This window comes from Canis lupus, chromosome 1 (assembly GCF_048164855.1).
Source record: "Canis lupus baileyi chromosome 1, mCanLup2.hap1, whole genome shotgun sequence".
NCBI lineage: Eukaryota > Metazoa > Chordata > Mammalia > Carnivora > Canidae > Canis > Canis lupus.
In genome coordinates, this window is record NC_132838.1 from 34,931,264 (window position 1) to 34,954,754 (window position 23,491).

The 23,491-nt window shown below is 35.4% G+C and overlaps 1 protein-coding gene across 6 annotated transcripts in view; it reads left to right on the forward strand.

Annotated features, from left to right (window-relative positions):
- ADGRG6 (adhesion G protein-coupled receptor G6) overlaps window positions 1-23,491 on the forward strand; it is a 145,200-nt gene that overhangs the window by 92,277 nt on the left and 29,432 nt on the right. For all 6 annotated transcript variants that reach the window (XM_072825892.1, XM_072825884.1, XM_072825868.1 and 3 more), the window contains 12 exons: window positions 1,683-1,768; window positions 4,418-4,470; window positions 5,639-5,701; window positions 9,105-9,247; window positions 11,837-11,948; window positions 13,031-13,095; window positions 13,734-13,944; window positions 14,934-15,105; window positions 16,726-16,866; window positions 19,254-19,373; window positions 20,999-21,044; window positions 22,471-22,577. In XM_072825892.1, the coding sequence (XP_072681993.1) occupies window positions 1,683-1,768; window positions 4,418-4,470; window positions 5,639-5,701; window positions 9,105-9,247; window positions 11,837-11,948; window positions 13,031-13,095; window positions 13,734-13,944; window positions 14,934-15,105; window positions 16,726-16,866; window positions 19,254-19,373; window positions 20,999-21,044; window positions 22,471-22,577 (1,319 nt within the window). The remainder of the gene's footprint in view (window positions 1-1,682; window positions 1,769-4,417; window positions 4,471-5,638; window positions 5,702-9,104; window positions 9,248-11,836; window positions 11,949-13,030; window positions 13,096-13,733; window positions 13,945-14,933; window positions 15,106-16,725; window positions 16,867-19,253; window positions 19,374-20,998; window positions 21,045-22,470; window positions 22,578-23,491) is intronic.

Consider the following 23,491-nt stretch of genomic DNA (forward strand, 5'->3'; position numbering starts at 1 on the left):
AGTAGTGGGACCGGAATTTGCATTTTGGTAGATACAGGGGTTTCCAGAGGCAGAGTTTTGTACTTTTTCTACTGATTTCCTAACTTTTAAAATTAAATCTACTCCAAAACATTGTTTTGATTATATATTTCTACGTTTTCTCTGCTTCTTTTACTTAAGATTTACCAGATTATAAGCATGAAGAAAGATGACTGACAACAATGGAGATTCAGGTTTTTTTCCTCTGTATAACCTACCTTATTTTAAAATGATATTTTTCTTATTAGCTACTTCTAGTAAGGTACCCTATAACACACACATAGAGATATTTAGCAAACCCTGGCTGGTGACTTCAATTTGCATTTACAAAAAAAAAAAAGCATCAGACTACTTTAAAGATTATCCCAAAAAGAAAAAAGCGGAACCTTCTTCTCACATAAGGTTTTCTTTTAAAAGCAATGTAGTCCAGTTAAAATTCTGTCTGCAAATATTCTCTCTTTACCCCATTTACTTTGATACAAGCAACTATATTTATGGAATTTTGATGAAAAATCTGGTAAATGATTTCGTAGAAGTAAATGCTGTATTGAGGAGGGGAAAGAGGAAAGGAAGACTAGGGGGTCGAGAGCACCAAACATGTTACGTACCTGTTTGTTCTCTTTCAGGTTAGCTTCTCTCCATCATCCCACTCAAGTCTACATACTCCAAACTCTGTCATTCTTTATAATGTACAAAATAATGGTAATTTCTTCTTATAAGAGATCAAATTGTACATGAACAAATTCAGACAGTAGATACCCAAAATATACAGAATTAAAGAAATGTGTAGGTGATAATTTAGGAGCAATGAATTGTTTATAAGAATAAACTAATTGATAACTCTTTCTCTTTTTTTAAAAAAAAATTTTATTTATTTATGATAGTCACAGAGAGAGAGAGAGAGAGAGGCAGAGACACAGGCAGAGGGAGAAGCAGGCTCCATGCACTGGGAGCCCGATGTGGGATTCGATCTCGGGTCTCCAGGATCGCGCCCTGGGCCAAAGGCAGGCGCCAAACCACAGCGCCACCCAGGGATCCCCTCTTTCTCTTTTTTAATTTATATATTTTAAAAGATTTTATTTATTTATTCATAAGAGACACAGAGAGAGAGAGAGGCAGAGATACAGGCAGAGGGAGAAGCAGGCTCCTCGCAGGGAGCCCAATGTGGGATTTGATCCCAGGACTCCAGGATCATGCTCTGGGCCAAAGGCAGGTGCTGAGCCACCCAGGCTTCCTGATAACTCTTTCTAAGAAGTTACAAAGGTCAATGAGCAGCATAAAGTCAAAATATCTCAAATTTCCTGTAGAAAATTTCTGTAGAAAAATGTAGAAGGTGTTTTATTTATTTTTTCGTTTTTTTTTTAATTGAAGTGTAGTTGACACATGTTATGGTGTATAGCCTAATTATTTGACAGGTCTGTATGTTATACTGTGCTCACCACAAGTGTAGCTACCATCTGTCATCATACAAATGCTATTGCAATACCATTGACTATATTCTCTGTACTGTACCTTTTATTACTGTGACTTATTCATTCCATCACTGGAAACCTGTATCTCCCACAGAAGGCGTTTCTTTTAAATTGTGTGATTGTAAAGTTAAATTGATAATTATATGACTGTAAAATATAATTAATGGACTAAATCCTATTTCCAATGGACAGATGGAATTGTCTATAGAATTTCCATAGTGATTCAAAATATCCTTCATCACCCTGAGGTCAAAGTACAGAGCAAGGTAGCAGAATGGGTAAGTGAACTTGTACAATTTCTTCTTTGATTTGACATCGTTAAGCTCTGGAAATCTGGAAAGGACTCTATTGTCTGGCTAACTGAATCCAAAGATCACACTAAAACATAGACATTGTCCCTTATCTGTACTATGAATAGACCTAGAAGGGAGGTGTATGCTTATTCCTAAAAAGGGAGATGCATTTGAATCAAGGACAAGCCTAATACACTATTAATGTCGAAAAGTACCACACAAACAGAAATATGTTTTCATAAGTCTCTTTATTTACAATTATATCCCTACATTTTCAGCAGAGTTTTAAAAAATAGATTATATATTTTTATTTAATTGTTTGAGTATTTGGTTCATAAACCAAAAAGCATAATAAAATATATCGTGAAAATATTTTACCCATCTTTGTAGCTCATCTCCTTGGAGACCAACCCATCTGCTTTAGAAATCACTGTTAAGTTTTTCTTGTTTGTTTTTTCCCCTTGAATTTCTTTGTTCATATAAAGGAAAACAAGACAATAGATTCTTATTTTTCCTCCTTTTTACACTAAAAACATATTTTGCATACCATTCTACATTGTACTTATTTTTGTTATTACCAGAGACCTTCCTTTTTGTTTTTGTTTTTGTTTTTCTTTTTTTAACACTGTGATATATTCCATTATGCGGCTATCTAGTCATTAATTTAGCAAGTCTTCTGTTGATGGAGATTTCTGATATACTAATTTATTTAATCGGTATTCTATTAATGAAATTTTTTTAATTTCCAGTTAAAACAAAAAAATTCAGCATTTTATTTTCTTGTCCTTACGGATACCACCTATGTTTTTTTTCTTGTTTCCATAACAAAAAATTTATTTTCCATAGGTTTCTATTTCTTTCCATTTTATTTTCTGTCTGCAGCATACTGTGGGACTTTGTACTGCTTTTTATATATAACACTATATTACAATTCAGACATTGTGAATAAAGTCACTCAAGTATACATTTTGAGAAAGATGGGTTTCTTGTGCAGCAGGTGTCTAGTAAAACATGTCCTTGGTAGCAAAACAAAGTTAAATCCTACATTGAGAGGTAATGGTGACTATTTATCTACCTACCTACCTACCCATCTTTGAAGAATAACTTGATATGACAATACAGTCTTATTTTGAAGGGTCTATAGTAAGAAAAGTCTTACTTTGAATACACGTTAAAAATAAATTGACCACAGGAAATTAAGAGTATGTAAATAACAATTCTATTATAAAATTGAGTGGAGGAGTGATCTTCTCTAATAAAAGTCAATGAAAAATGCTGCTGTTGACTTTTTGGACTGATGCATTAGAATCAGTAAGTAATTCAAACACTGGGAGGTATGTTTCATTTCCAAATGGAGAGCAGCTTTATAGAAAGAGCATATTCTTCATCCCATTTTCTTTCAAGCGTTCTTCTTTTTGTTTAGTTTAAAGCCAGAATGATTTCAAAAGATAAAATTCTTTATATTCATTCTCAAATAAGCCACTGCTAATGTTATTCTGGAAGATTAACATTCACTGGAGTCTATGCCGTAGGCAGTGTATAATTTTACATTTATCTTTATTACATGCATAGTTTTCAGCATAACTTCATTCTCATTTGAAGCTAAACTTTACTGGACCCTTTTCATTTAAGATGCAAGATACCAAAGCAGATGCTTGATTATAGAGAAAGCATAATTGGTGTCCCTGATTCATATTATTGCTGTTTACAATTTTAAAATAATTTAATACTTTTTGCCAGCACTTCATAGATTTCACATTCAATTTTAGGAATGTTTGCAAGGAAGGCTAATTGTGTGTATGAAATAAGTCCTAAAACACCCTTCAGATCATATAGAAATAGGAAGATTTCATATCAGTAACGAAATCCCATTTGTAATTGTATTGACAAGGCATCATGGGAAGGTGGTTATTTATATCAAGAGGAATCCATAATCCATTGCTTCTTTAAAATGTCTGGCACTAAGACCCATAATTCTGTTAAATAGCCACATAATAATTAACATAATTCCCAATAACGTTAACTCATTTTGTTTTTTTTTTTAAAGGTTTGTATTGTTAATTTGTAATTTTCCTAACCAATATCCTTATGAGATGATGCTTACTAGAAAAACATGTGTATTGTACCACAGTGTTTGTTGAATGAAAAATATGGAATGTGTTTATTGTGCTAATCCTCCTATGTACCCTCTTACAGCTGTGTAGCCCTCAGTATTATGGCTAAGTCAAAGAACCACAATGGAGGGACCCATTATAATATGGGCTAGAGGGGAAAATATAGTGTTTCCAGACAAACAGTCTTGGGTTCCAGTCTGGGATCGGCTACGCCTTAGTTGGGGACATTGGGCAAGCTATTTCCTTCTCCATGAAGCTCAATTTCTTCATATATCAGGGTGGGGGAGCAGATAATACCTATCTCATTAGTTGTTCTGAGATTGAAGAAACGACCTTTGTGAAGTTCTTGGCATATAATGATGCAGTGACTGTTATCTTTACCTTTCTTTCACTCCTCTGGCTCTCTGGGATTTTCCCAGGGTCTTATTCCAATAACAACTTACGGGAGGGAAAAAAACTAGATTCAGATATTTTTTGGAAAGTATTATCAAAACTCACCCTTTTCCATTGTATTTTTCAGCTCAATTCAACCTTCCAAAACTGGAACTACACTGTTTATGTGGTTAATATCAGGTAAATGACAGAGTGAATGACTTGAGAAGTAAAAAGTAGTGTCTCATTTAATGCTACTCTTCATCGCTGTGATTATACCCCACATACCTGATACAAATACACACATACACAATATTCATAGTCTTTCTAAAACAACTCTATGTCATTTCTCTGCACAAAAATCTTCAATGCTCAGCAATTGGTTTTAATTTTTTTTATCATGGATCCCAATCTTTAAAAAATATTAGTGTATATTCCCAAAATATATTTGTGATTTTAAATAAATTTGTGTATGTATATTACTTAACCAGTATAGGTTATAAATATATCACAAATTAAAAGAAGACAATCATATATATATAGAAGTTCTGTTAGTTTCATCTCATGCCCCAGTGAACCATCGATATAGCACCCCAGTTTGGAGACTGTTTTTCTACAAAATAAGACATCTATAATCTGCAACCTAGCTTTTCAAAAATATCTTTATTCCATTTGAATATTTTAACTGCCTAGCCAATAGTATATCATCCACATACCCTCCTCTGTGCCTTGTTTTCACAGTTTTAAATTAGTTTTTAAAAGTGTATTTCATTAACCCTAAACATATATCCTGTGGACCCAAGAGATGTTATGAGTTAACACAGAAAGAAGAATCACAGGTTGAATTTGCTCAAGAAGTACATTCTTTTTTTTTTTTTTAAAGATTTATTTATTTATTTATTTATTTATTTATTTATGAGAGAGAGAGAGAGAGAGAGGCAGAGACACAGGAGGAGGGAGAAGCAGGCTCCATGCCGGGAGCCCGACGCGGGACTCGATCCCAGGACTCCAGGATCACGCCCCGAGCCAAAGGCAGGCACCAAACCGCTGAGCCACCCAGGGATCCCCCCAAGAAGTACATTCTTAAACTGAAACAGATTTCCATATATCTGAATATCTCAGATTATTTAGTATAACAAACATGGATTGTGAATCTTGAAAAGAAAGGAAGGGTGTACAGCTACCAAGCTTATTTGACAATGGAGTCATTTGGTTTTGAGCATATAAAAAGAACTGGAACCTCAGGACACACATTTGGAAATACTGGTTTAGGATGTTCACTTTGCCTCTTTCTTTTACCTCCTTAAATTTTGTTGTTGATGATGTGGCAGATGAGGTTGATAATGAATACACATATCTGTATTTGTAGTTTTCATCTGAGCATGGGAGAAGACAAGATTAAAGTCAAGAGAAGCATTGTGAATGATCAAAGGTAACGCTGACAAAGTCTTACAGAAATTGTAACATCCTTTTTCTAGCTCTCTGTTTTGACTGTCTGGTAGAGAAATGAAAATAATGAGATAGGAGAGATATATTTTAATTAGGTAGCAGTTTTAAGTTATTTCTATAGCACTAGCACACTAGTTTTTTTTCTTGTAGTTAAAACCATCAAATAGACTGGATGGAGACATTACATATGAAGAAAAATAATTCAGAAGTAGAACATTTTAAATGTATGAGTTCTTATTTTAGTATTTATAGTTTATTTATGATAATCCATTACATCTTAATTGAAATTTCAAAAAGAGCATTAAAGGGAAAAAAAAGATAGTTATAACTTTAAGTAAGTACTTGTGTATAGAAGCATCTAATAATATGGGTAACAGCTAATTTTCGGAAGTCTATTTTAAAATTGATATCAGGACCATGACTTATGCAGGCAGGTAATTTAACAGATCTATCCACCATATAGAATCAGTTGGCATAAAGGCCAGCTGTTCAGAATGCTGTATAATTATAATTGTTTAAAAACAATTTAAACTCCCAAATGAAATAAATTTAGTTGTGTTCAGGTCGTCTATCACATTTCCAAAGGAGAGAAAAAAAAGTTGAATAGTAAATGTTCATGTCAGTCTTGCTTAATTTCAATTGACCGAATAGATTTTACAGATTTACAGCCATGATGATGGAATATACTTCTTTTCAGATGGTATATTCTTACTAAGAGAAAATAAAAATAGAATTTTTTAAATAAATTTATTTTTTATTGGTGTTCAATTTGCCAACATATAGAATAACACCCAGTGCTCATCCCATCAAGTGCCCCCCTCAGTGCCTGTCACCCAGTCATCCCCAACCCTGCCCATCTCCCCTTCTACCACCCCTAGTTCGTTTCCCAGAGTTAGGACTCCCTCATGTTCTATCTCCCTTTCTGATATTTCCCACTTATTTTTTCTCCTTTCCCCTTTATTCCCTTTCACTATTAAAAATAGAATTTTATATGAGAGTTGGCCAGAGAGTTTTTTCTTTTTTTTTCTTTTTCTGTTTAATAATAGAGAAGCAGATGTGTTTAAGTTATAATTGAAACTTTTCTAATATATATTCAACAGACTGGCTTGGACCATATGATCAGGGAAATTTGTTTTTATCTTCATTATTCCTTGTCCTTTGTGATCTGAAGAATAGAATAATTATTTTAATACTATATTCCTGATGGTGATTGGTCACCCGTCACCTGAAGGCCACCTGGTCACCTGAAGGTGATCTAGCCTTTACTGCTAGATCATATTGATTCTTTGCCACACATTTTGTCTAACAATTGGGGCAGACCTAGTTTGGGGTGTCACCAATGCTATATCCTCCTCAGGAAGTCAATATTGCCCTTTTAGTGCACCTACTGTGACTCTTTTACTACCCAGTAACACTAAAGTCCGCCATCATTAGTAGATGTCAGTACCTCAGAAACTCTTGCTTGAAAAACATTTAAATTCATAGAATCTCAGTTTTCTATCTGTCAAACCAATAAGTAACTTCACAGAAAATTATAGGGAAAGGGAACCAAGGCCATGTATATGGGAAAGTACAGATGTTTAGTTTTTCTTGGTATAAATCTTTGTTTTAAAATTTTTTTAATTGCTTAAAAGCCTGTTTTAAAATTTTTTAATCATTTCAAAATTGTTTTAAAATGTATTCTTAAAATAATGTATTCTTATAATAGTCTTTTTCTCCCTCTCTTTTTTCTAATATCTATGGCTCTGATACTCGTTGATGAATCTTTATAGTCGCTCATAGTTTTTCTCTCAAAAACCGTGACTACTAGTTTTACACACAGACTTTTTCTTTCAGTTTGGTTGTAACACTTAACATAGACCATAACCTCAGATAATGCTATCATCTTCTATTGCCTAGACAGATAGGAAACCAAAGCCACAGAAACGGGTTTATTCAAATAAAGGATGATTGATGGTAACAGCTGATGAAACTTTGTGGAACCATAAACTAGTTTCAGTTTTCAGGACAAGAGAGGAAAATACAGAGATAAGACCTGTGAAAATGCATGGCCATTCTTGAATTGCTGAATTTGGGTATTCAGTATTATCACAATACATTGTACTCATTGTGTTCTCAATATTAAAGAGAAGTAAAAGGTCATGTTCCCAACACTAAGTTCTCAGTAACTGGAGTAGCAAAGCTTATCTTCCAACAATAATTTAATCAAAGGATACTTTCCCTAGGGCATTTACAAAATTGGGAAATTATCACAGCTCACCATTATATTTACATCTATGTCTCACTCAACTGAAAGTATGATTTATATGTGAACCCTGAGTAGATCATTTTTGAGATAGCTTTTCAGACTGAATTATGAGAACAGCTCAACACTTTAAGATTAGCACAGATATTCAGAAGAAAAAAAAATGGGAGCTCTTCTTTAATTTTACCTAATCTTGAATAGCATAGGTTTCATTTTGTCTTTCTTCTTTTAGCACCACAAATATATCAGTAGTCTATTTCATTTTTGTTAATACCTACATAACTTTATAAATAAAATATGCTATGCCTCTCTACTGGCAATACTTATTTCAAAAGCAGTGCTACTACCTTGATTTTGGCAAATTTTGATTTCTACTCTTGAGTATAGCTATGATTACAGTGAAATAGAAAATTATATTATTTCAAAATGTAGAATGAAAACAAATTTTTTTAGAATGAAAAACTTTGATGGGGCTTTTAGGGTACATCTCTGCTTCTCATAGAAATATTTTCTTTTTAAAGACATTCAGGGGCAGCCAGTCTGTAAACTTCTGTAATATCCCCTTCAATCACCATGTATATTTTAAGTATTTATTTTGTACCTTTTCACCATACAGCATACTTGCAAATGCTTCCTGGTGATAGAAAATCATTATCACAATTCTGGAGATATTTGTAACACATTTGTAGACAATAAGACCCTTAATAATTTTAAAGTCAAATGATTAGTTTAGTCAGATTTGTTGGAATTTAATTTTTCTAAAAAAATTTTTTTTTGGCTACAAAAAAACAATGAGGAATTAACTATTAAAGTATGGCCCTTTCTTGCCTATATACTATATATAAGTATTACTTAACATATTCCTTAAAAGATATGAGGTGATATGATATGATATGATAGAATTATACATGTGATATCCTGTATAAGCTATTCATACTGAGATATTTTTAACATTACAATTTGTGCAGTGACAGGAGTCTTTGAGTGCCTTGGCCTATTACTCCACTCTCAATGTTTCATGGTCGGTCGTCCCTCTTACTACCATATCCAAGTGTTCTGTTTTTCCACCAAAAAAAAAAAAAAAAAAAAATCAACCACCCAGTCAGCAGTTCTAACAATTATATCTGAAATGCTTTTCTAGGTTGGTGATTTGGGCCCTTCTAGTTTACAATGCTACCAACAATCCCAATTTAGAAGGAAAAGACATTCAACAGAAGCTCTTAAAAAATAATGAATCCCTGGATGAGGGCCTGAGGCTGTATGCAGTGAGTGTGAAACAACTGGGTAAGTGCATTCAATTTTTTATATGTATTTAATATAACCATTCAGGTTTAATTGAAGCAGCAACAACAGTATTTTTCCTCTTTGTATTGTTTGCTTATTTAAGACTATTTTTTTCTGATGATGAAATTCATCATATTGGTGGCATAGTAACAAAGGGGTGACGTGGGTAATATAAAAGATATCAACACCTATGAATCTAAGGGAATCAAAGAGGCAGAAGAGAATTTATACTTGATTTTGGGGACATATTCTAGAAATACTAAGAATTTGAGCAAAGTGCCAGGAGTCTTAACCAGAATTAGCTTCAACTTCAGAAATGAAGAGTGGATATATGTATGTATGGGAACTCTAATGAGGTAAATCTTAGAAAAGGCAATTTCTTATTAGAAAACATCTCCTTCTCTTATGTTTTCTATCTTTATTAATGATATCAGTGTCTTCAGAGGAATAAGCCAGAATTCTGGGAATTATCCAGGATTGAGAGTTAGTTCTTACGTAGACACCATTCATATCCTGAACTCCATCCACACACATGATACTGCTTGTACCACCTCAGACTATGCTGTGTTCCTTTATGCTTCTCTGTCTTGCCCACACTGCTCTTCTGGACTTTCACCATTCACCTGCTTATCAAATCATTGTTTTAAAGATAGCCCAAAGTCATCTTTTCTGTGATGTGTTCTATGACATCATCATGTATCAATAGGAATCATTGCCTTGGAGCCTCTACTTCATGCTGTCCTGATACCTAGAGCACTGGACAAATTAGAAGACCATAGTATTAGACTGGACTTTCTTATGGATATTATCTTTAAATAGAAATCTTCTCTGACTTGAGAACACCTGTTAGTTTCTTTTAACACCCTCGCTTCCTACCTTCCCTAGCATCCAGCACATTCCCTAGCACTTAAATACTTGAAAAAATAAGTGAATGAGATTTGATGGAAATATTTTGGAAAAGTTAATGATCACAAATATGGACAACAAAAAGTGAAGTTATTCTAATGTTACATGATTATAACTATTGATTAAGCATATTAATAGAGATCAAGAGAAAACTTTGACATTTTCCTTATGCACACTCAGGAGGCTAATGTGAGAGAAGCAAGTATTCCTCAGTCTCTAAGAGGCTGATTCCAACTGAAGCCAGAATCCTGATGTAATAAAGAAGCAGGCATCCCTGCTTCTATGAGAAACTACCCATATGTAATGTGTCCACCACATACACAACTACAGAGAACTCATAGAGGTGGCGAAATACGAATCATTGCTGTCTTCACTATCATGAACAGTTTCTGAGCCTCTGTGAGAAAGTGCTTGCTTATTAACAAATGGCATTTCTTTTTTTTTAAATAAAGATTTTATTTATATACCCACAAGAGACACAGAGAGACAGAGAGAGAGAGGCAGAGGGAGAAGTAGGCTCCATGCAGGGAGCCTGACATAGGACTCGATCCCAGGTCTCCAGGATCACCCCGCGGGCTGAAGGCAGCACTAAACCTCTGAGCCACCCGGGCTGCCCAACAAATGGCATTTCTTGAGGCTTGGGAGAGTCTACATGCTTCCTGTCACAAAAAATGTCTCCGCGAGGAGGTAGCTTGACGAATGGTAGGTTAGATGTAACAGGGAAGCTTTGTGAGGGCCGGCTGGACTCATCTCTGTCCTAGGAGCCTGCAGAATCCCAGAAAACTCTCTTGCAGACCTAAACATATAATTTATGCTACTTAATTTAGGTTCTATAATTTATTGTTTTTCTGCAGGTATGCCTATGAGGAAAAGTTTATAGCAATTGAAAATATTAAGGCCACATCCTGATAATGTTAAGACTCAGAATGTAGTTGGGAAAGTTCTTTAAATGTTCAACTGGTGACTGTAATACCAGTTCCCAATAGTCTGCTATAACTTGCTATTCCTCAGTCCAGGAATAATACAATTTTGTTGTCATTAATATATTGCTTTTATTTGGATATTTTTAAAATTGTGGAATCTGAGTTATTTATGTCATGACACTTGCCCAGAAAGTTTTCCAACAACAGATGGGATGATTTGAGGGTGAAGGCATGTGTGAGAGACATGTGATGCTGGTTCATGGGTCTCCTTTTGCCATTCCCCCAGCAAACTTCCAGGCAGAAGATGCTTTCAGAACAGGTGGAAATTTTTCCATAAAATATGCTTGCAACTCAATGACAACAGGATTGATGTATTATAGGCTTTCCTTTTTGGAAAAAGATCATATTACATTTTGAATTTTTCAAGATCATCATTGTATGTAGTGTTTATTTTTTGAATAAACCTTTATTTTACTAATTTTAGCTACTAATGATTTATGTTAGAATAATGATATATGTTTCATGATGATACTCCCATAAGTATGACTTTGATTTGGATAATTTTTATATCCGAAATGTACTTAAATGCTTATTTTTCCTAATTTCTAAATGTTTACCAATTCTGAACATAAAACAACTAGTATCTTAGTATTACATGAAATAAATACCTGAGTACCAACATTGTCATTTTGCTCCCTCTTTCACTTCTAACTTCAAAGAATAGATTAACATTTCCATGTCGGTTCTTACTTCCACATAGGTTTGTGTCCTGCTGATGAGGATCCCAAAGGCTATCATTGGCCACTCATCCCACCTTCTGTATACAACCTTCCCTGTCCAGGAAAGCAGGGCTTTTATGCTTCACGGACATGGTAATGCTTTTAATTGAATCTTGCCAGTAAAGCTCCACATTATCTACCTTCCTGGGTTACACAGGCTGCACAGTAGTTCCCACCAATTGTATATTGATTGGAAAGTCTGTGAATACTTAAATCATAGACTTCATGGAGGGTAAAAGATAAGGCAGGTAGGGTACCAAGAAAACCCTTTTTACTCCAAGCACCATGCTATTTTAGCCTTCTACAAAGAAAGAGGAAGAAGTCTGGAAACCACAGGGTGGGTCTAGAGCAGAGCACTTTGTATAAGGATGAACGAACTAACTTACAGCTTTGTAACATGCATCGGAAATTCCAAAACTTTTGAACAATTTGGAGTGGTTATTGTTGGAATGAGAAGAGGCAGAAAAAGAGGGAATAAATACAGAATCCATGTTAGGGCAGACTGCTAATGGAGACTGTCAGGGTGTAGATTTTCCATGTGTTTACCTCAGAGACAGGTTGATTGCAGAGGATTCACTGATTAGCAAGTGAGACCCAGCTCTTCACTCTCTACCTCACCCCCTGTTAGAGTTTTCTCATGGGGGTGGTGAGATCAGAAATGGAAACTGCCAGAACTTTGCACATTCTGCTGTGTTTGACATATGGTAGGGAGTAAAGAGGGGAGAGTTACTGATCGTAGTTTGAAACAAGGCTCTACCTCTTCCTAGCTGTGAGACTTTGGAATATTCTTTGATTTCTCGAAGTCTTTTTTCCTCACCTTTGAAGTGTGTATTGTGATCTGCTTTACAGTTATATGAGATTAAAATCAGATTTTATCAAAGTTCTTAAAGAGGTATTTGATCCATGTTACTGAACACTTTAACCTTAGTAACCTGATGTATCCTAGCTTAGAACACATACTATTGCTGGTATAATATTATGTTTCTAGGATGCATGGCACCTGATTTTTTTCCTATAAGAATTCTTAGTGGGAGTTTTATTTCAATATATTACAATTTTATTTTCAAAAGAAATTTACATAGATATCAAGGCAAATTCTCAAACATATTAACTAATTTTGTCAGTTATACTGTCATTTATGCCAAATATTTGAAATACCTTGTTTTGTTCTGTAGTTATCGTGACCCTGCCAACACATCTTTGGCTTACTGGGGGCCTCCTGATATCTCCAACTGTTCAAGTAAGTGAGCGAGCAATTTTTCTTCAGTTCTCACAGGCAAAGTGAAATGATTTCATAGTTTTCATCCTCTTGAGATATATTCTTCTGCCATACGATAGCCATTGTAATATTAAAAGCTAAGCAAGTGATTGTTTTACATAAGGTAGAAAATTCTTTTTTTCCCAATTCTAACTTTCTTGTATATTCTGTTGGAAATTAAAAACAGACAATTTTAGAGAAGACGTAATATATAAATAAATATGTATAAATTAATATTAATATTATGTTATTTATTCATTTGAGAGAGAGAGAACAGGAGCCAGGAAGAGGGGCAGAGGAAGAAGCAGATACCCCCTGCTAAGCAGGGAGCCAGCCATGGGGCTCGATCCTAGAACCCAGGGATCATGACCTGAGCCGAAGGCAAATGCTTAACCGACTGAGTCACCCAGGCGCCCCTAGTTGTGTATTATTTTTAAAAAGCAGATATACACTTATTTTTTGTGATTCTGGGGACATTTCTCTTAGAACTATATATGATTATTGGTCACTCCAAAGTTGGGACTATGAAGTGGAAATATTATAGTATGTTTTGGATTCCTGAACTATTCAAAATTTTGTGTGTTCTTTTTTTTGTCTTTTTTTTTTTTTTTTTTTTTTAGGGGAAGTAAATGAAGTGGCCAACCAGATTTTAAATTTAACTGGTGATGGGCAAACCTTAAATTCAGCCAATATCACCAGCATTGTAGAGCAGGTGAAAAGGATTGTGAATAAAGAAGAAAATATTGATATAATGCTTGGTTCAACTTTAATGACTATATTTTCCAATATCTTAACCAGTCCGGACAGTGACTTGCTTGAGTCTTCTTCTGAGTGAGTATTTTTTTTTCTTCTGGGGAGTAAAATTTATTTGGATACATGTTATGTAATTTCTATTATCTGAATGCATGGTGGGCAGCTTTCATCATTTAAATATCCAGAAAATCTCTGAATATTTCCCAATATCATTCACAAAGTGAACTTCAAAGTTGTCTATTTTCTTTCTTGAGAAAAATAATTTACAAAATGATTAGGATTGTCCATCTGGCAAGATACGTAAATAGCCCCAGAAAAACATAATCAATATGTCATTTCTCATCTGAAAAAATGTTAATTGGAATTAATTCACAAGATAAGCTACTATATATATTAGCATAGGATACTTTGCTGGCAGAGGAGACACTTAGCAAACGTTCAGCTCACATCTTTTAGGCACAACTTTGTCACTGTAAGTTCTGTCCTATGGACTGTGACAAAGATATGCCACAGCTGTGTGATCCTTATACTTCAGGAATGAAAATGTCCAGGGTAGGTGAAATGTACCTGTTTTTACACAATTAGTTTGCATCCAGTTATTTCATTTAATATGTTAATATTTCTTCTGTTTCCTTCCTATCCACCAAATTTCTTCAATAAAAATTTTATATTTGTTAAAATGTGTTTTTTAACTTACCTTATCTACATAATAATTACAAACTTTTTTCATAGTGTCTTAGAGTTAAAATAAATGCTTTGCCTCATTATTTTCCTTCTCACTCAGTTATAAAATAAGGAAAGAGAGGTTAAGAGGTAAAAAACGGTATTTGTTTAGAGTGATTTAATTGTTGATTTTCCTTAAAGCATAATATTTCTCTTGAGGATGCATTTATCACTATCATTCTGTGTTTTAACTGATACTGCGGTTTGGGGTAATTTTGTTGGTATTCATGTTAAGGTCACAAAATATAAAGGCAATTTTACCTGATCTGTATTTTGTCCTGCAAGTCACATGTTTATAAGTACATAAAACATGTTAATTAACAATGGTATTGTTATTTCTTTAGAGCTTTAAAAACAATTGATGAATTGGCCTTCAAGATAGACCTAAATACCACATCACGTGTGAATATTACAACTCGGAATTTGGCCCTTGGAGTATCATCCCTGTCCCCAGGGACAAATGAAATCTCAAATTTTAGCATTGGTCTTCCAAGCAATAATGAATCCTATTTTCAGGTAATGAGCCAGTGGTTTCTTTAGTTTTAAGAAATAAAAGAGATTAGAGAAATAAAAACTATCTGATCGCTTGCCAGTTACTACTTCAAGATCTTGGTCCACTGGTTGCAGGCAGGTAGGTCAGAACACTGGCTAAGGTTAATAGTAGCAGTAATCACAGGTATATAGATGCTGAGAGGAGGTATTCTTTTAGAGCCTGGGTGATGGGGTGGTCTGCTTACCCTCTACAAGGGGTGATAGTGGAACTAAGTGTTAAACCATCGGTGGGAACTACCCCATTGACAGTGGTGGGAGGAGATCAGTTCAATCAGAAGAAAAGGCTTAAATAAAATGTTTTTTAAAAGGGGGGGAGGAGCACCTGGGAGGCTCAGTGGTTGAGCTTATGCCTTCTGCTCGTGACCCCAGGATCCTTCAGGTCGTGACCCCAGGATCTGGGATGGAGTCCACATCGGGCTCCCCACAGAGACCCTACTTCTCCCTTGGCCTGTGTCTCTGCTTCTCTGTCTGTGTCTCTCATGCATAAGTAAATAAATTTTTTTTTTTTTAAAGAAAGGGCTTTATTAAGGACCCAGGTGGGAAGAAGAAGTGTCATGTATTCAACCGTGCCAGTGGTTTTCAAATTGCATGATAACACCTGGAGGACATGTCAAAACAGATTGCGGGGTACCATCCCAAGAGATTCTAATTTAGTAGGTCCTAGGTGGATCTCCAACGTTTGCACTTGGAACAAGCTCCCAGACATTGCCAATTCTGCTAGTCTTTGAATGGCACTCTGAGAACCAGTGGCATGAAGCTGGGGAATGGTAGGCAGTGATAAGGCTGGACAGGTTCATGGAGAGCCTCTCTGATCTGTGGAAGTGACCCTTCAGCAAAGATTTTTCAAGTTCCTACTGTATGTTAGTGCTAACCATGGGGGCAAATTAAATGATCACAACACCATCCTAGGTGTGGGAGAGCACACGAAGGCATGTACTACTTCTCCACTGTGGAGATAAACCAAGATAAAATATTTTAAAATCTGGTTGAAAGGAAGAACATTTCTCTGCTTGAGAGTAGGGGCTCTTGTGGAAATTTCTGTTTCACATTCAAGAGTGAAAATTTGGTCATGAGCCTCAGTCTCATTCCAAGTCCACTTGCAGGAAGACACTTTTTAGCCTCCTTGGTGGGTTCTGGAAAAGTGATATCCAAGAGTATTCATAAAGCCTCAGTTGTTTCCTCTGTGCAGAGATGCTCATTCTCAGCATCAGACTAATTAACTCTAGTCTTTTTTTCCCCTGCTTTGTAGTTTTCTGTCACTAGGTGTTTTGAGAAAAGCTCAAAATCTATTAATTGTAAATCTACATCTTATACTTGAAAATGTTAACTGATTAGTCTGTTTCTCAATTTGCCTTCATTAAAATCCATGTGTCTTCCATGTTTTTCCATGTTTGCAAAACTCAGACGAGATACAGGCTTTTGTGTGTAGGGATTCATTCAGGAGGGCAGTGACTCCAGTAGGGGTAAATAAAGTGAAGCCCTGGCCCTAGCTGAGTAGTTGTTCTCCTGCCTTGTTCAGTATGTGGAGTAGTTATCATTGCAATTTGTCTTTACTTGACCAGTGTATCTCTTTGTGTGTGACAGATGGATTTTGAAAGTGGACAAATGGATCCATTGGCTTCTGTAATTTTGCCTCCAAACTTACTTGAGAATTTAAATCAAGAAGATTCTGTGTTAGTTAAAAGAGCACAGTTTACTTTCTTCAATAAAACTGGACTCTTCCAGGTATGGGTTCATTAAATTATTTTTCAATTGCAAATTGAGTTTCCTTGCTCAAAAAATAAAAATAACAGTTTGGATTCCTTGAAAATATATCAGGAGGCATAGAGAAATTAAACTACTGGATCTTCAAATATGAAAAATTGTAACAATTATTTAAGCATTTTATTTCAGGTAATTATATGCATATTACAGGATGTGCTCATGTAGGTTTTTAAACTAAATATTAGATTAAGACTTACATGGTACAATTAGGAATGGAATTTGTGGAGAAGTAACTATCTATTATTCCTTTTGTTAAATATTTTATGCTCTCCAGCAATTTAGACCTTCAGAGTCAAAGAAATTGTGTGCCAAAGGAAAGGTATGGTTTTTGTTTCTGTTTTTTTTTTTTTTTTTTTTTTTTAATTCAGCAGGAAGCACTGTTTACATAATGAACAGCATTCTTGGCTTTAATCAGTTTTCCCATTAATATTTCACATGACCTTTGGCCTTCACACATCCCCAGAGTGGGGTGGCATTGTGCTAAGCACATATTGTCATTTTTATTGGCATCATTTTTAGATATTAGAAAGTCCACTGCCAGCAAATACTGGTGACCTCTGATTGCCTTTGAAAGTGCAACCCAATTCAGAGAGTTTCACTGAGCCCTTTTTAAAAAATAAAAGTTATCTATTAAATTAAATACACCAGTATATATTAAACAATGCCATCTGTATAAGAGAAAATAGCCAAGTCTCAAGGCCAATAGAATTGCTTCTAATTCATTTACAGAAGCATGGCAAAGAAATACCATGAAATCATTTACAATAATTGTAAAATGTTAAAGTTTTTTTCAGCATATGTTTTAGAAACAAGCTACATAAAATCTTTATGTAAATTAAGAACGTAATTGCTAAGTAGTCTGAAGGATTTAGTAGCTATAAACAGGTAAAACGACATTTATTAAAATTATCTGAGGCTTACAGCGCCACCTTTAAAAGCAAAACAGAAATGCAGTATGTATCACAAAAATGTGACTGGTGATAGAGGAGGCTTTGTTCAGAGAAGTTGAGCCCAGCAGGGAGGGGGTGGGAGAAGGGTTAGAACTATAAGAATCTGACATTGTTTCATCTTGAGTCTGTCTTCTGCGCACTACCTTTCCCTTCTCCCTCAGCATCTCCCAGTCACCATATTATTATTAGGAAACATATGTTTGGTTTTTAAAGTAAATTAATAGCAGAATCAAAAGATTTTAAGGGTTCTATGGTAAACTCCTAACTTAGTGAATAAGATATGAGTATTTTTTTAAAAAAAAGACAGGGTATCCATAAGCCATTACCAACTTTGTTGAGCATGATCACAAAAGTAATGAAAAACTATATTCTGAATGCTGAGATTTATTTGGCATGTAAGAAATCCTATGATTATTCCCAAATAACTGATTATAAGCTTCAATAGAGAAGTGCAGGTAGTTTGACAAGAAAAGCACAAGGGAGGAAGAAGTAAGAGATGGTCTTGCTGAGAGACATACTGTTGGCCCTAGTCATTTTTTGAGCTCGGGATTCACTGATTTGATTTCCTGACAACCTTGTCTCTGAAGGGGAAGCTACCGAGGGTGGCAAGTATACAATCACAGAAGGTAGAAGTTCTGGTTGGGGGTGCCTGGGTGGGGCAGTTGGTTAAGTATCTGACTCTTGATTTTTGGCTCAGGTCACCATCTCAGGGTCATGATCTCAGAGTCATGAGATTGAGCCCCTCCTCAGATCTGAACTCAGCATGGAGTCTGCATAAGACTCTCTCCTTTACCCTCTCCTTCTGTGCAATCCCCCCTCCCCGCAGCCATCATGCTCATGCTCTCTCTCTCTCTTTCTCAAATAAATAAATCTTAAAAATAATTTTTAAAAAAGCTGTAGTTCTGGATGGGACCTTCATCTAGTAGAATTACATTTAGTTGTAAGTTACTAAACACATCAGGCTGTTGGCATGGATATTAAATTTTTTTTTAATTTTCACACTGTATTTCTTTATGTTTTTCTAACAGCAAACAACTTCATCTGTTTTCTAGGGCAGGGAAATGATCTAATTGTTTTGTGGCTTTTTATGAGTATATTATTTCTGGGTTCACATTGTTTCAGATGTTAACTGGCTGACATCAGCCCATAGCAATCAAGAGTAGGTATTATGAACACTGCCTTGCAGCATTGGCTCATAATGTTCCCTCAATGTATTTATTATAATAAGGGAAATAGCAAAGCTCTTTCAGGAAAGCCGGCAATTTGATTTTATAAACAGGATGTTTTATAATTGAAAATCTTAAATGTAAAAAGTGCTGACAGTTTGCGTGTTTGGGAACTCCCAAATCAAATAAAAGGATACTTCTGATGAATAATCCACTTTTTTTTCTTTAAAAGGATGTAGAAACCAAGAAAGGCACCTTAGTGAGTTATGTGATGGCATGCAGTATTGGAAACATTACTATTCAGGATCTGAAGGATCCTGTTCGAATTAAAATCAAACACACAAGAAGCCAGGTAAGAAAATGCTACAGAGAACAATGGAAAAGAGGCAAACTATTTCAGAGAAGTATGAGGCCTTTTTGTTCCCTGACACAGTAAGAATTTTATTTTACTGGCACTTTTTTTGAGGGGAGCAATTTTCCAAAAAGGGGAGAACAGTTAATCAGGTCGGTACTGTAGTATCATGTTAAATATTGGCAAGTGGGGAGACTTGTCCATCTAGGGTTCAGTCATGAGAAGAATGAGAGTGAGGAGGACAACCTCTTTTGAAGGAACAACATATTGCTTTGAGAAATCAGATGCAGTTGCACAATCCTGCCGTTAAAAGTTTGTGGGTTTTTTTTTTTTTTTCAAGTCAGAAATTCCTGCTACTGGGAAAGCAGAAGGGAAATAGGCCAGGATGGACTTCTTTTTTTGAGAGGTTAGCAGTTATCTAAAATCTTGGCACATGTTGCTTTTTTGTTGCTTCATTGCCCTTGCTATCGTCTGTTTATTTGATAAAATTATACAGGGCTTCTCATGGTCCCAGGTAAGGCCAGGCACAGGCTTTCCCCTCCTTGACGGAGGGCCCACTTGTGATTCTCCCATTTATTAGGCAGTCAGGAAGGCAGGCAGGAAGGAAGCTGGCTGATAAGAAATGAGGCTTGGAAGTTAAGTCATCTAAGAACTAGCCTTGATTTGTCACCGAGCCCTTTGAGACTTCCTTGTTCTACCCTTTGGCTTCCTTTGTTTCAACTCCTTAATGCATGAAGAATTTTTTTTTATTGTGGTAAAATATATAATATAATACTATTTTAACCATTTTTAAGTGTACAGTTCTGTGACATTTTAGTACATTTATGTTATTCTGCACACATTTTGCCATTCATCTCTGGAACTGCTTCATAGTCCCCAGCTGAAACTATGTACCATTATAGAGCAGCTCCCCATTTCCCCTCCTCGGGACCCCACAACCACCATTTTACTCTCCATCTCTATGAATGTAATATTTGAGGCGCCTGATGTAATTGACATCGTATAATATTTGTCCTTTTGTGACCTGCTTATTTCATTTGACATCATCTCTTCAAGGTTCATCCATGTTCTAGCATGTACCAGAATTTCTTTCCTTTTTAAGGCTAGATAATATGTATGCATAATACATATGTATGTATGTATATCTCCCACATTTTTTTATCCATTCATCCATCAATTAGTACTTTGATTGCTTCCACCTTTTGGCTGTTGTGAGTAATGTTGCTGTGAACATGGATGTGCAAATATCTGTCTGAAGCCCTACTTTCAATTCGGGGCACATACTAAGACATAAAGGATAAATTTGAAGATGAAGTGAAATTACAATATAAAGAGCTTTGATAAATGCTAAGAATATCATTTTATGGTGGTACAAAAATAGTAACCTTTAGGTAAATGGGAAGCACATTTCCTCATGAGGTTTTATGGTTGGTTTCCACTTGAAGTCTCTGTGAGAGGAGATCCTTCTGGACTGCCTGCCATTCTTAGGTTGTATCAGCATGACTAATACTGGTCTATTTCTTTGTGAAAACCTTAGCATTTTGACTCTTTTCCCATATTCAGATCCTAAGATTTTTCACTTATTTTAAACACAATTTCACATGTTTATTCTTATGTTAATATAGGCAGTGCCTCATCCCATCTGTGCCTTCTGGGATCTGAACAAAAACGGTAAGTTTTAAAATATTGGCTGTCTTAAGAACAACTGAATTTTAAACATTGTTAGACACCCCCGTTTCCTTTCATTCCACCCCAGCCAGAGTGAGTCACAGTGTAAGTGTGATGACAACTGAACTGCAAAGTTTAGTTTAGGTAGCAGAGGAAGTGAACCTAATTTCTGCAACTTTTTACTCATTGCAAGAAGAAATAAGTAAACTTGATTTTTTTTATACCAAACAACCTCTTTGATTTCAGATACAGTTGTGCATTTGTGTTGTTACTTTTAGATGAACATCAGTATATACTTACTTGATCTTATTCATTTAAGGACACCTCTGAGATTATTTGATTGTGCATGAGGCACACAATTTAGCATCCAACTTCCAGATCTCAGATTATGGGGAAAGCATATTAAAGGACTACAAATATAGAGGTGGTTATATACATATATTTTACTTGAAAGAAATGAACTGCTTCCAAAATGACATTGAACAATTAAGAGAAAATGGCAAAATTAAGGAATAAGTCATTAAGTATAAGGTATGCAGAACTCTTTGATGTGAAGGATGATCTATGAAACCTCCTACCTCTGCCTCCTGAGGGTCACCTTCCGTTGGGGATCCCCAGGGATATTATCATGGCTAAATCAAACCAGCACCGGTACAGTCTGCTTCTTGGTAGAAATGAATTCTGTGGGTGTCCAACCTCTGTTTTTGATATACCTTATCACAGCTAGGAAATTTTTTGTTGTTTGGTTTCTAGTTGCACAATTTTGACAAAGTGGATTTACTGGATACATAATTAAAAATGATATCACATTGCAGTGTTAAAATAATCTTTAAACCTATAAGTTGCTCATATTCCACATCCTACCATAAAAATTAGATAAAATGCATTCAAGGCATTTATAATAAGCTGCCACTGTGCATCATCGCTGTGTACTGAATAGCATGTTACAAGAAGGCAGACCTCTGTTTGTTCTCATGTCTTTATAAAAATAGAGGCTAACCTAAGGGAAAAAAATGCATTGATCTTCAGAGACTTCATTGGTATGTAATATATTTGAAAGGGGATACTCTTTTCATGGTAGTTTATTTTGTAATACATTAAAAGTTAAACTTGAATCAAACTTTTACAGGACCCCTGAGACACTTCAGTAGAATGCAGTTGAAAACCACTGACTAGATAATCTCTCGTTGCCAATCCAGTACTAACATTCTGTGATTCTGGGAATCTAAAAATTTTTTTTTGGAGGGGGCGGGAATCTAAATTATTCTAAGTATTGGCAGTTTTAAGTATTCTTAAAAGTATCTGTTTTACTGATAAACTGTAAGGCAGAAAAGACTAAGACGTATTTTCCTAAAGAAGATATCATCCATTATAGAAAAGGAACTGGCCTGCTGTTATTTTCACACTGTTTGTGGACTTCCTCTTACAGAAGGTTCTGGATTTTGGAACACGTCAGGATGTGTGGCACACAGAGATTCAGATGAGAGCGAGACGGTCTGCTTATGTAACCACCTCACACACTTTGGAGTTCTGATGGTAGGGGAGGAATTTCTAAACTCATTTTGAAATGATATAATTTGGGAAGGCATACTTCTTTTTGTAAGTCAGCCTTTTTAGACTGTGTTTTGGGAATTATTTCCTGATAATTGATATCTATATCTTGAATCTTTCTAACTAGCAGAGATCACATATATAAAATTTATAACAGGAATTATAAAAAAGAACCTTAGTTTTTTTTTCTCCAGTAGTATTAATAGCAATGATAAGTAATCCTGGAAACAAGAAAATCACCATGATATTCTTGAAAAGTTAAAGAGGAAGAAAATGTTGGATTTAACTAACATGGAGGGGAACTGTGAAAAGTCTGATAAAATGTTCTTGCATTATCACTCTTTAGATTGAATGTGACTTTATAGCAGATACTGCGCTAGGTGATCCAGCTGTCACCCAAAATGATGCACCACCGCCCTTGCCCTAAGAGCATGGCCTGTTAGAACAGACTAGGGTCTAAGACAGCATGAAGTCTTCAGGCCTGAAAGAGAAGTGATGGGTGTGACATGGGTCTCTTACCACTAGGCCTTCATATTAATCCTTTCTTTCCTTCTACCTTCCTTTCTTGCTTCCTTCTTTTCCTTCCTTCCCATGGCCCTAGTTTTATCTCATTATCCAGCCTATCCAACAGTTCTAGACAAAAATTAGATCACATAGACGTGGTTTTTTTTTTTCCATCCCACCAAATTTTCAAAAGCCATGCTCTATGCAACTTGTTTGAATTCATCCACAGACTTATACCTCTATCTTATATCTAATACACTGGTGTTTTTGCAGATACTTTTCTGGTGTGCAGTGCATCTTCCAGCTTGTAACATAGCTGTTGTTTCTGATATTTGGTATAGTTCCCAGGGATTAAACCACATTTGTTTTCCAATGATGATGGCAGTAATGTATGC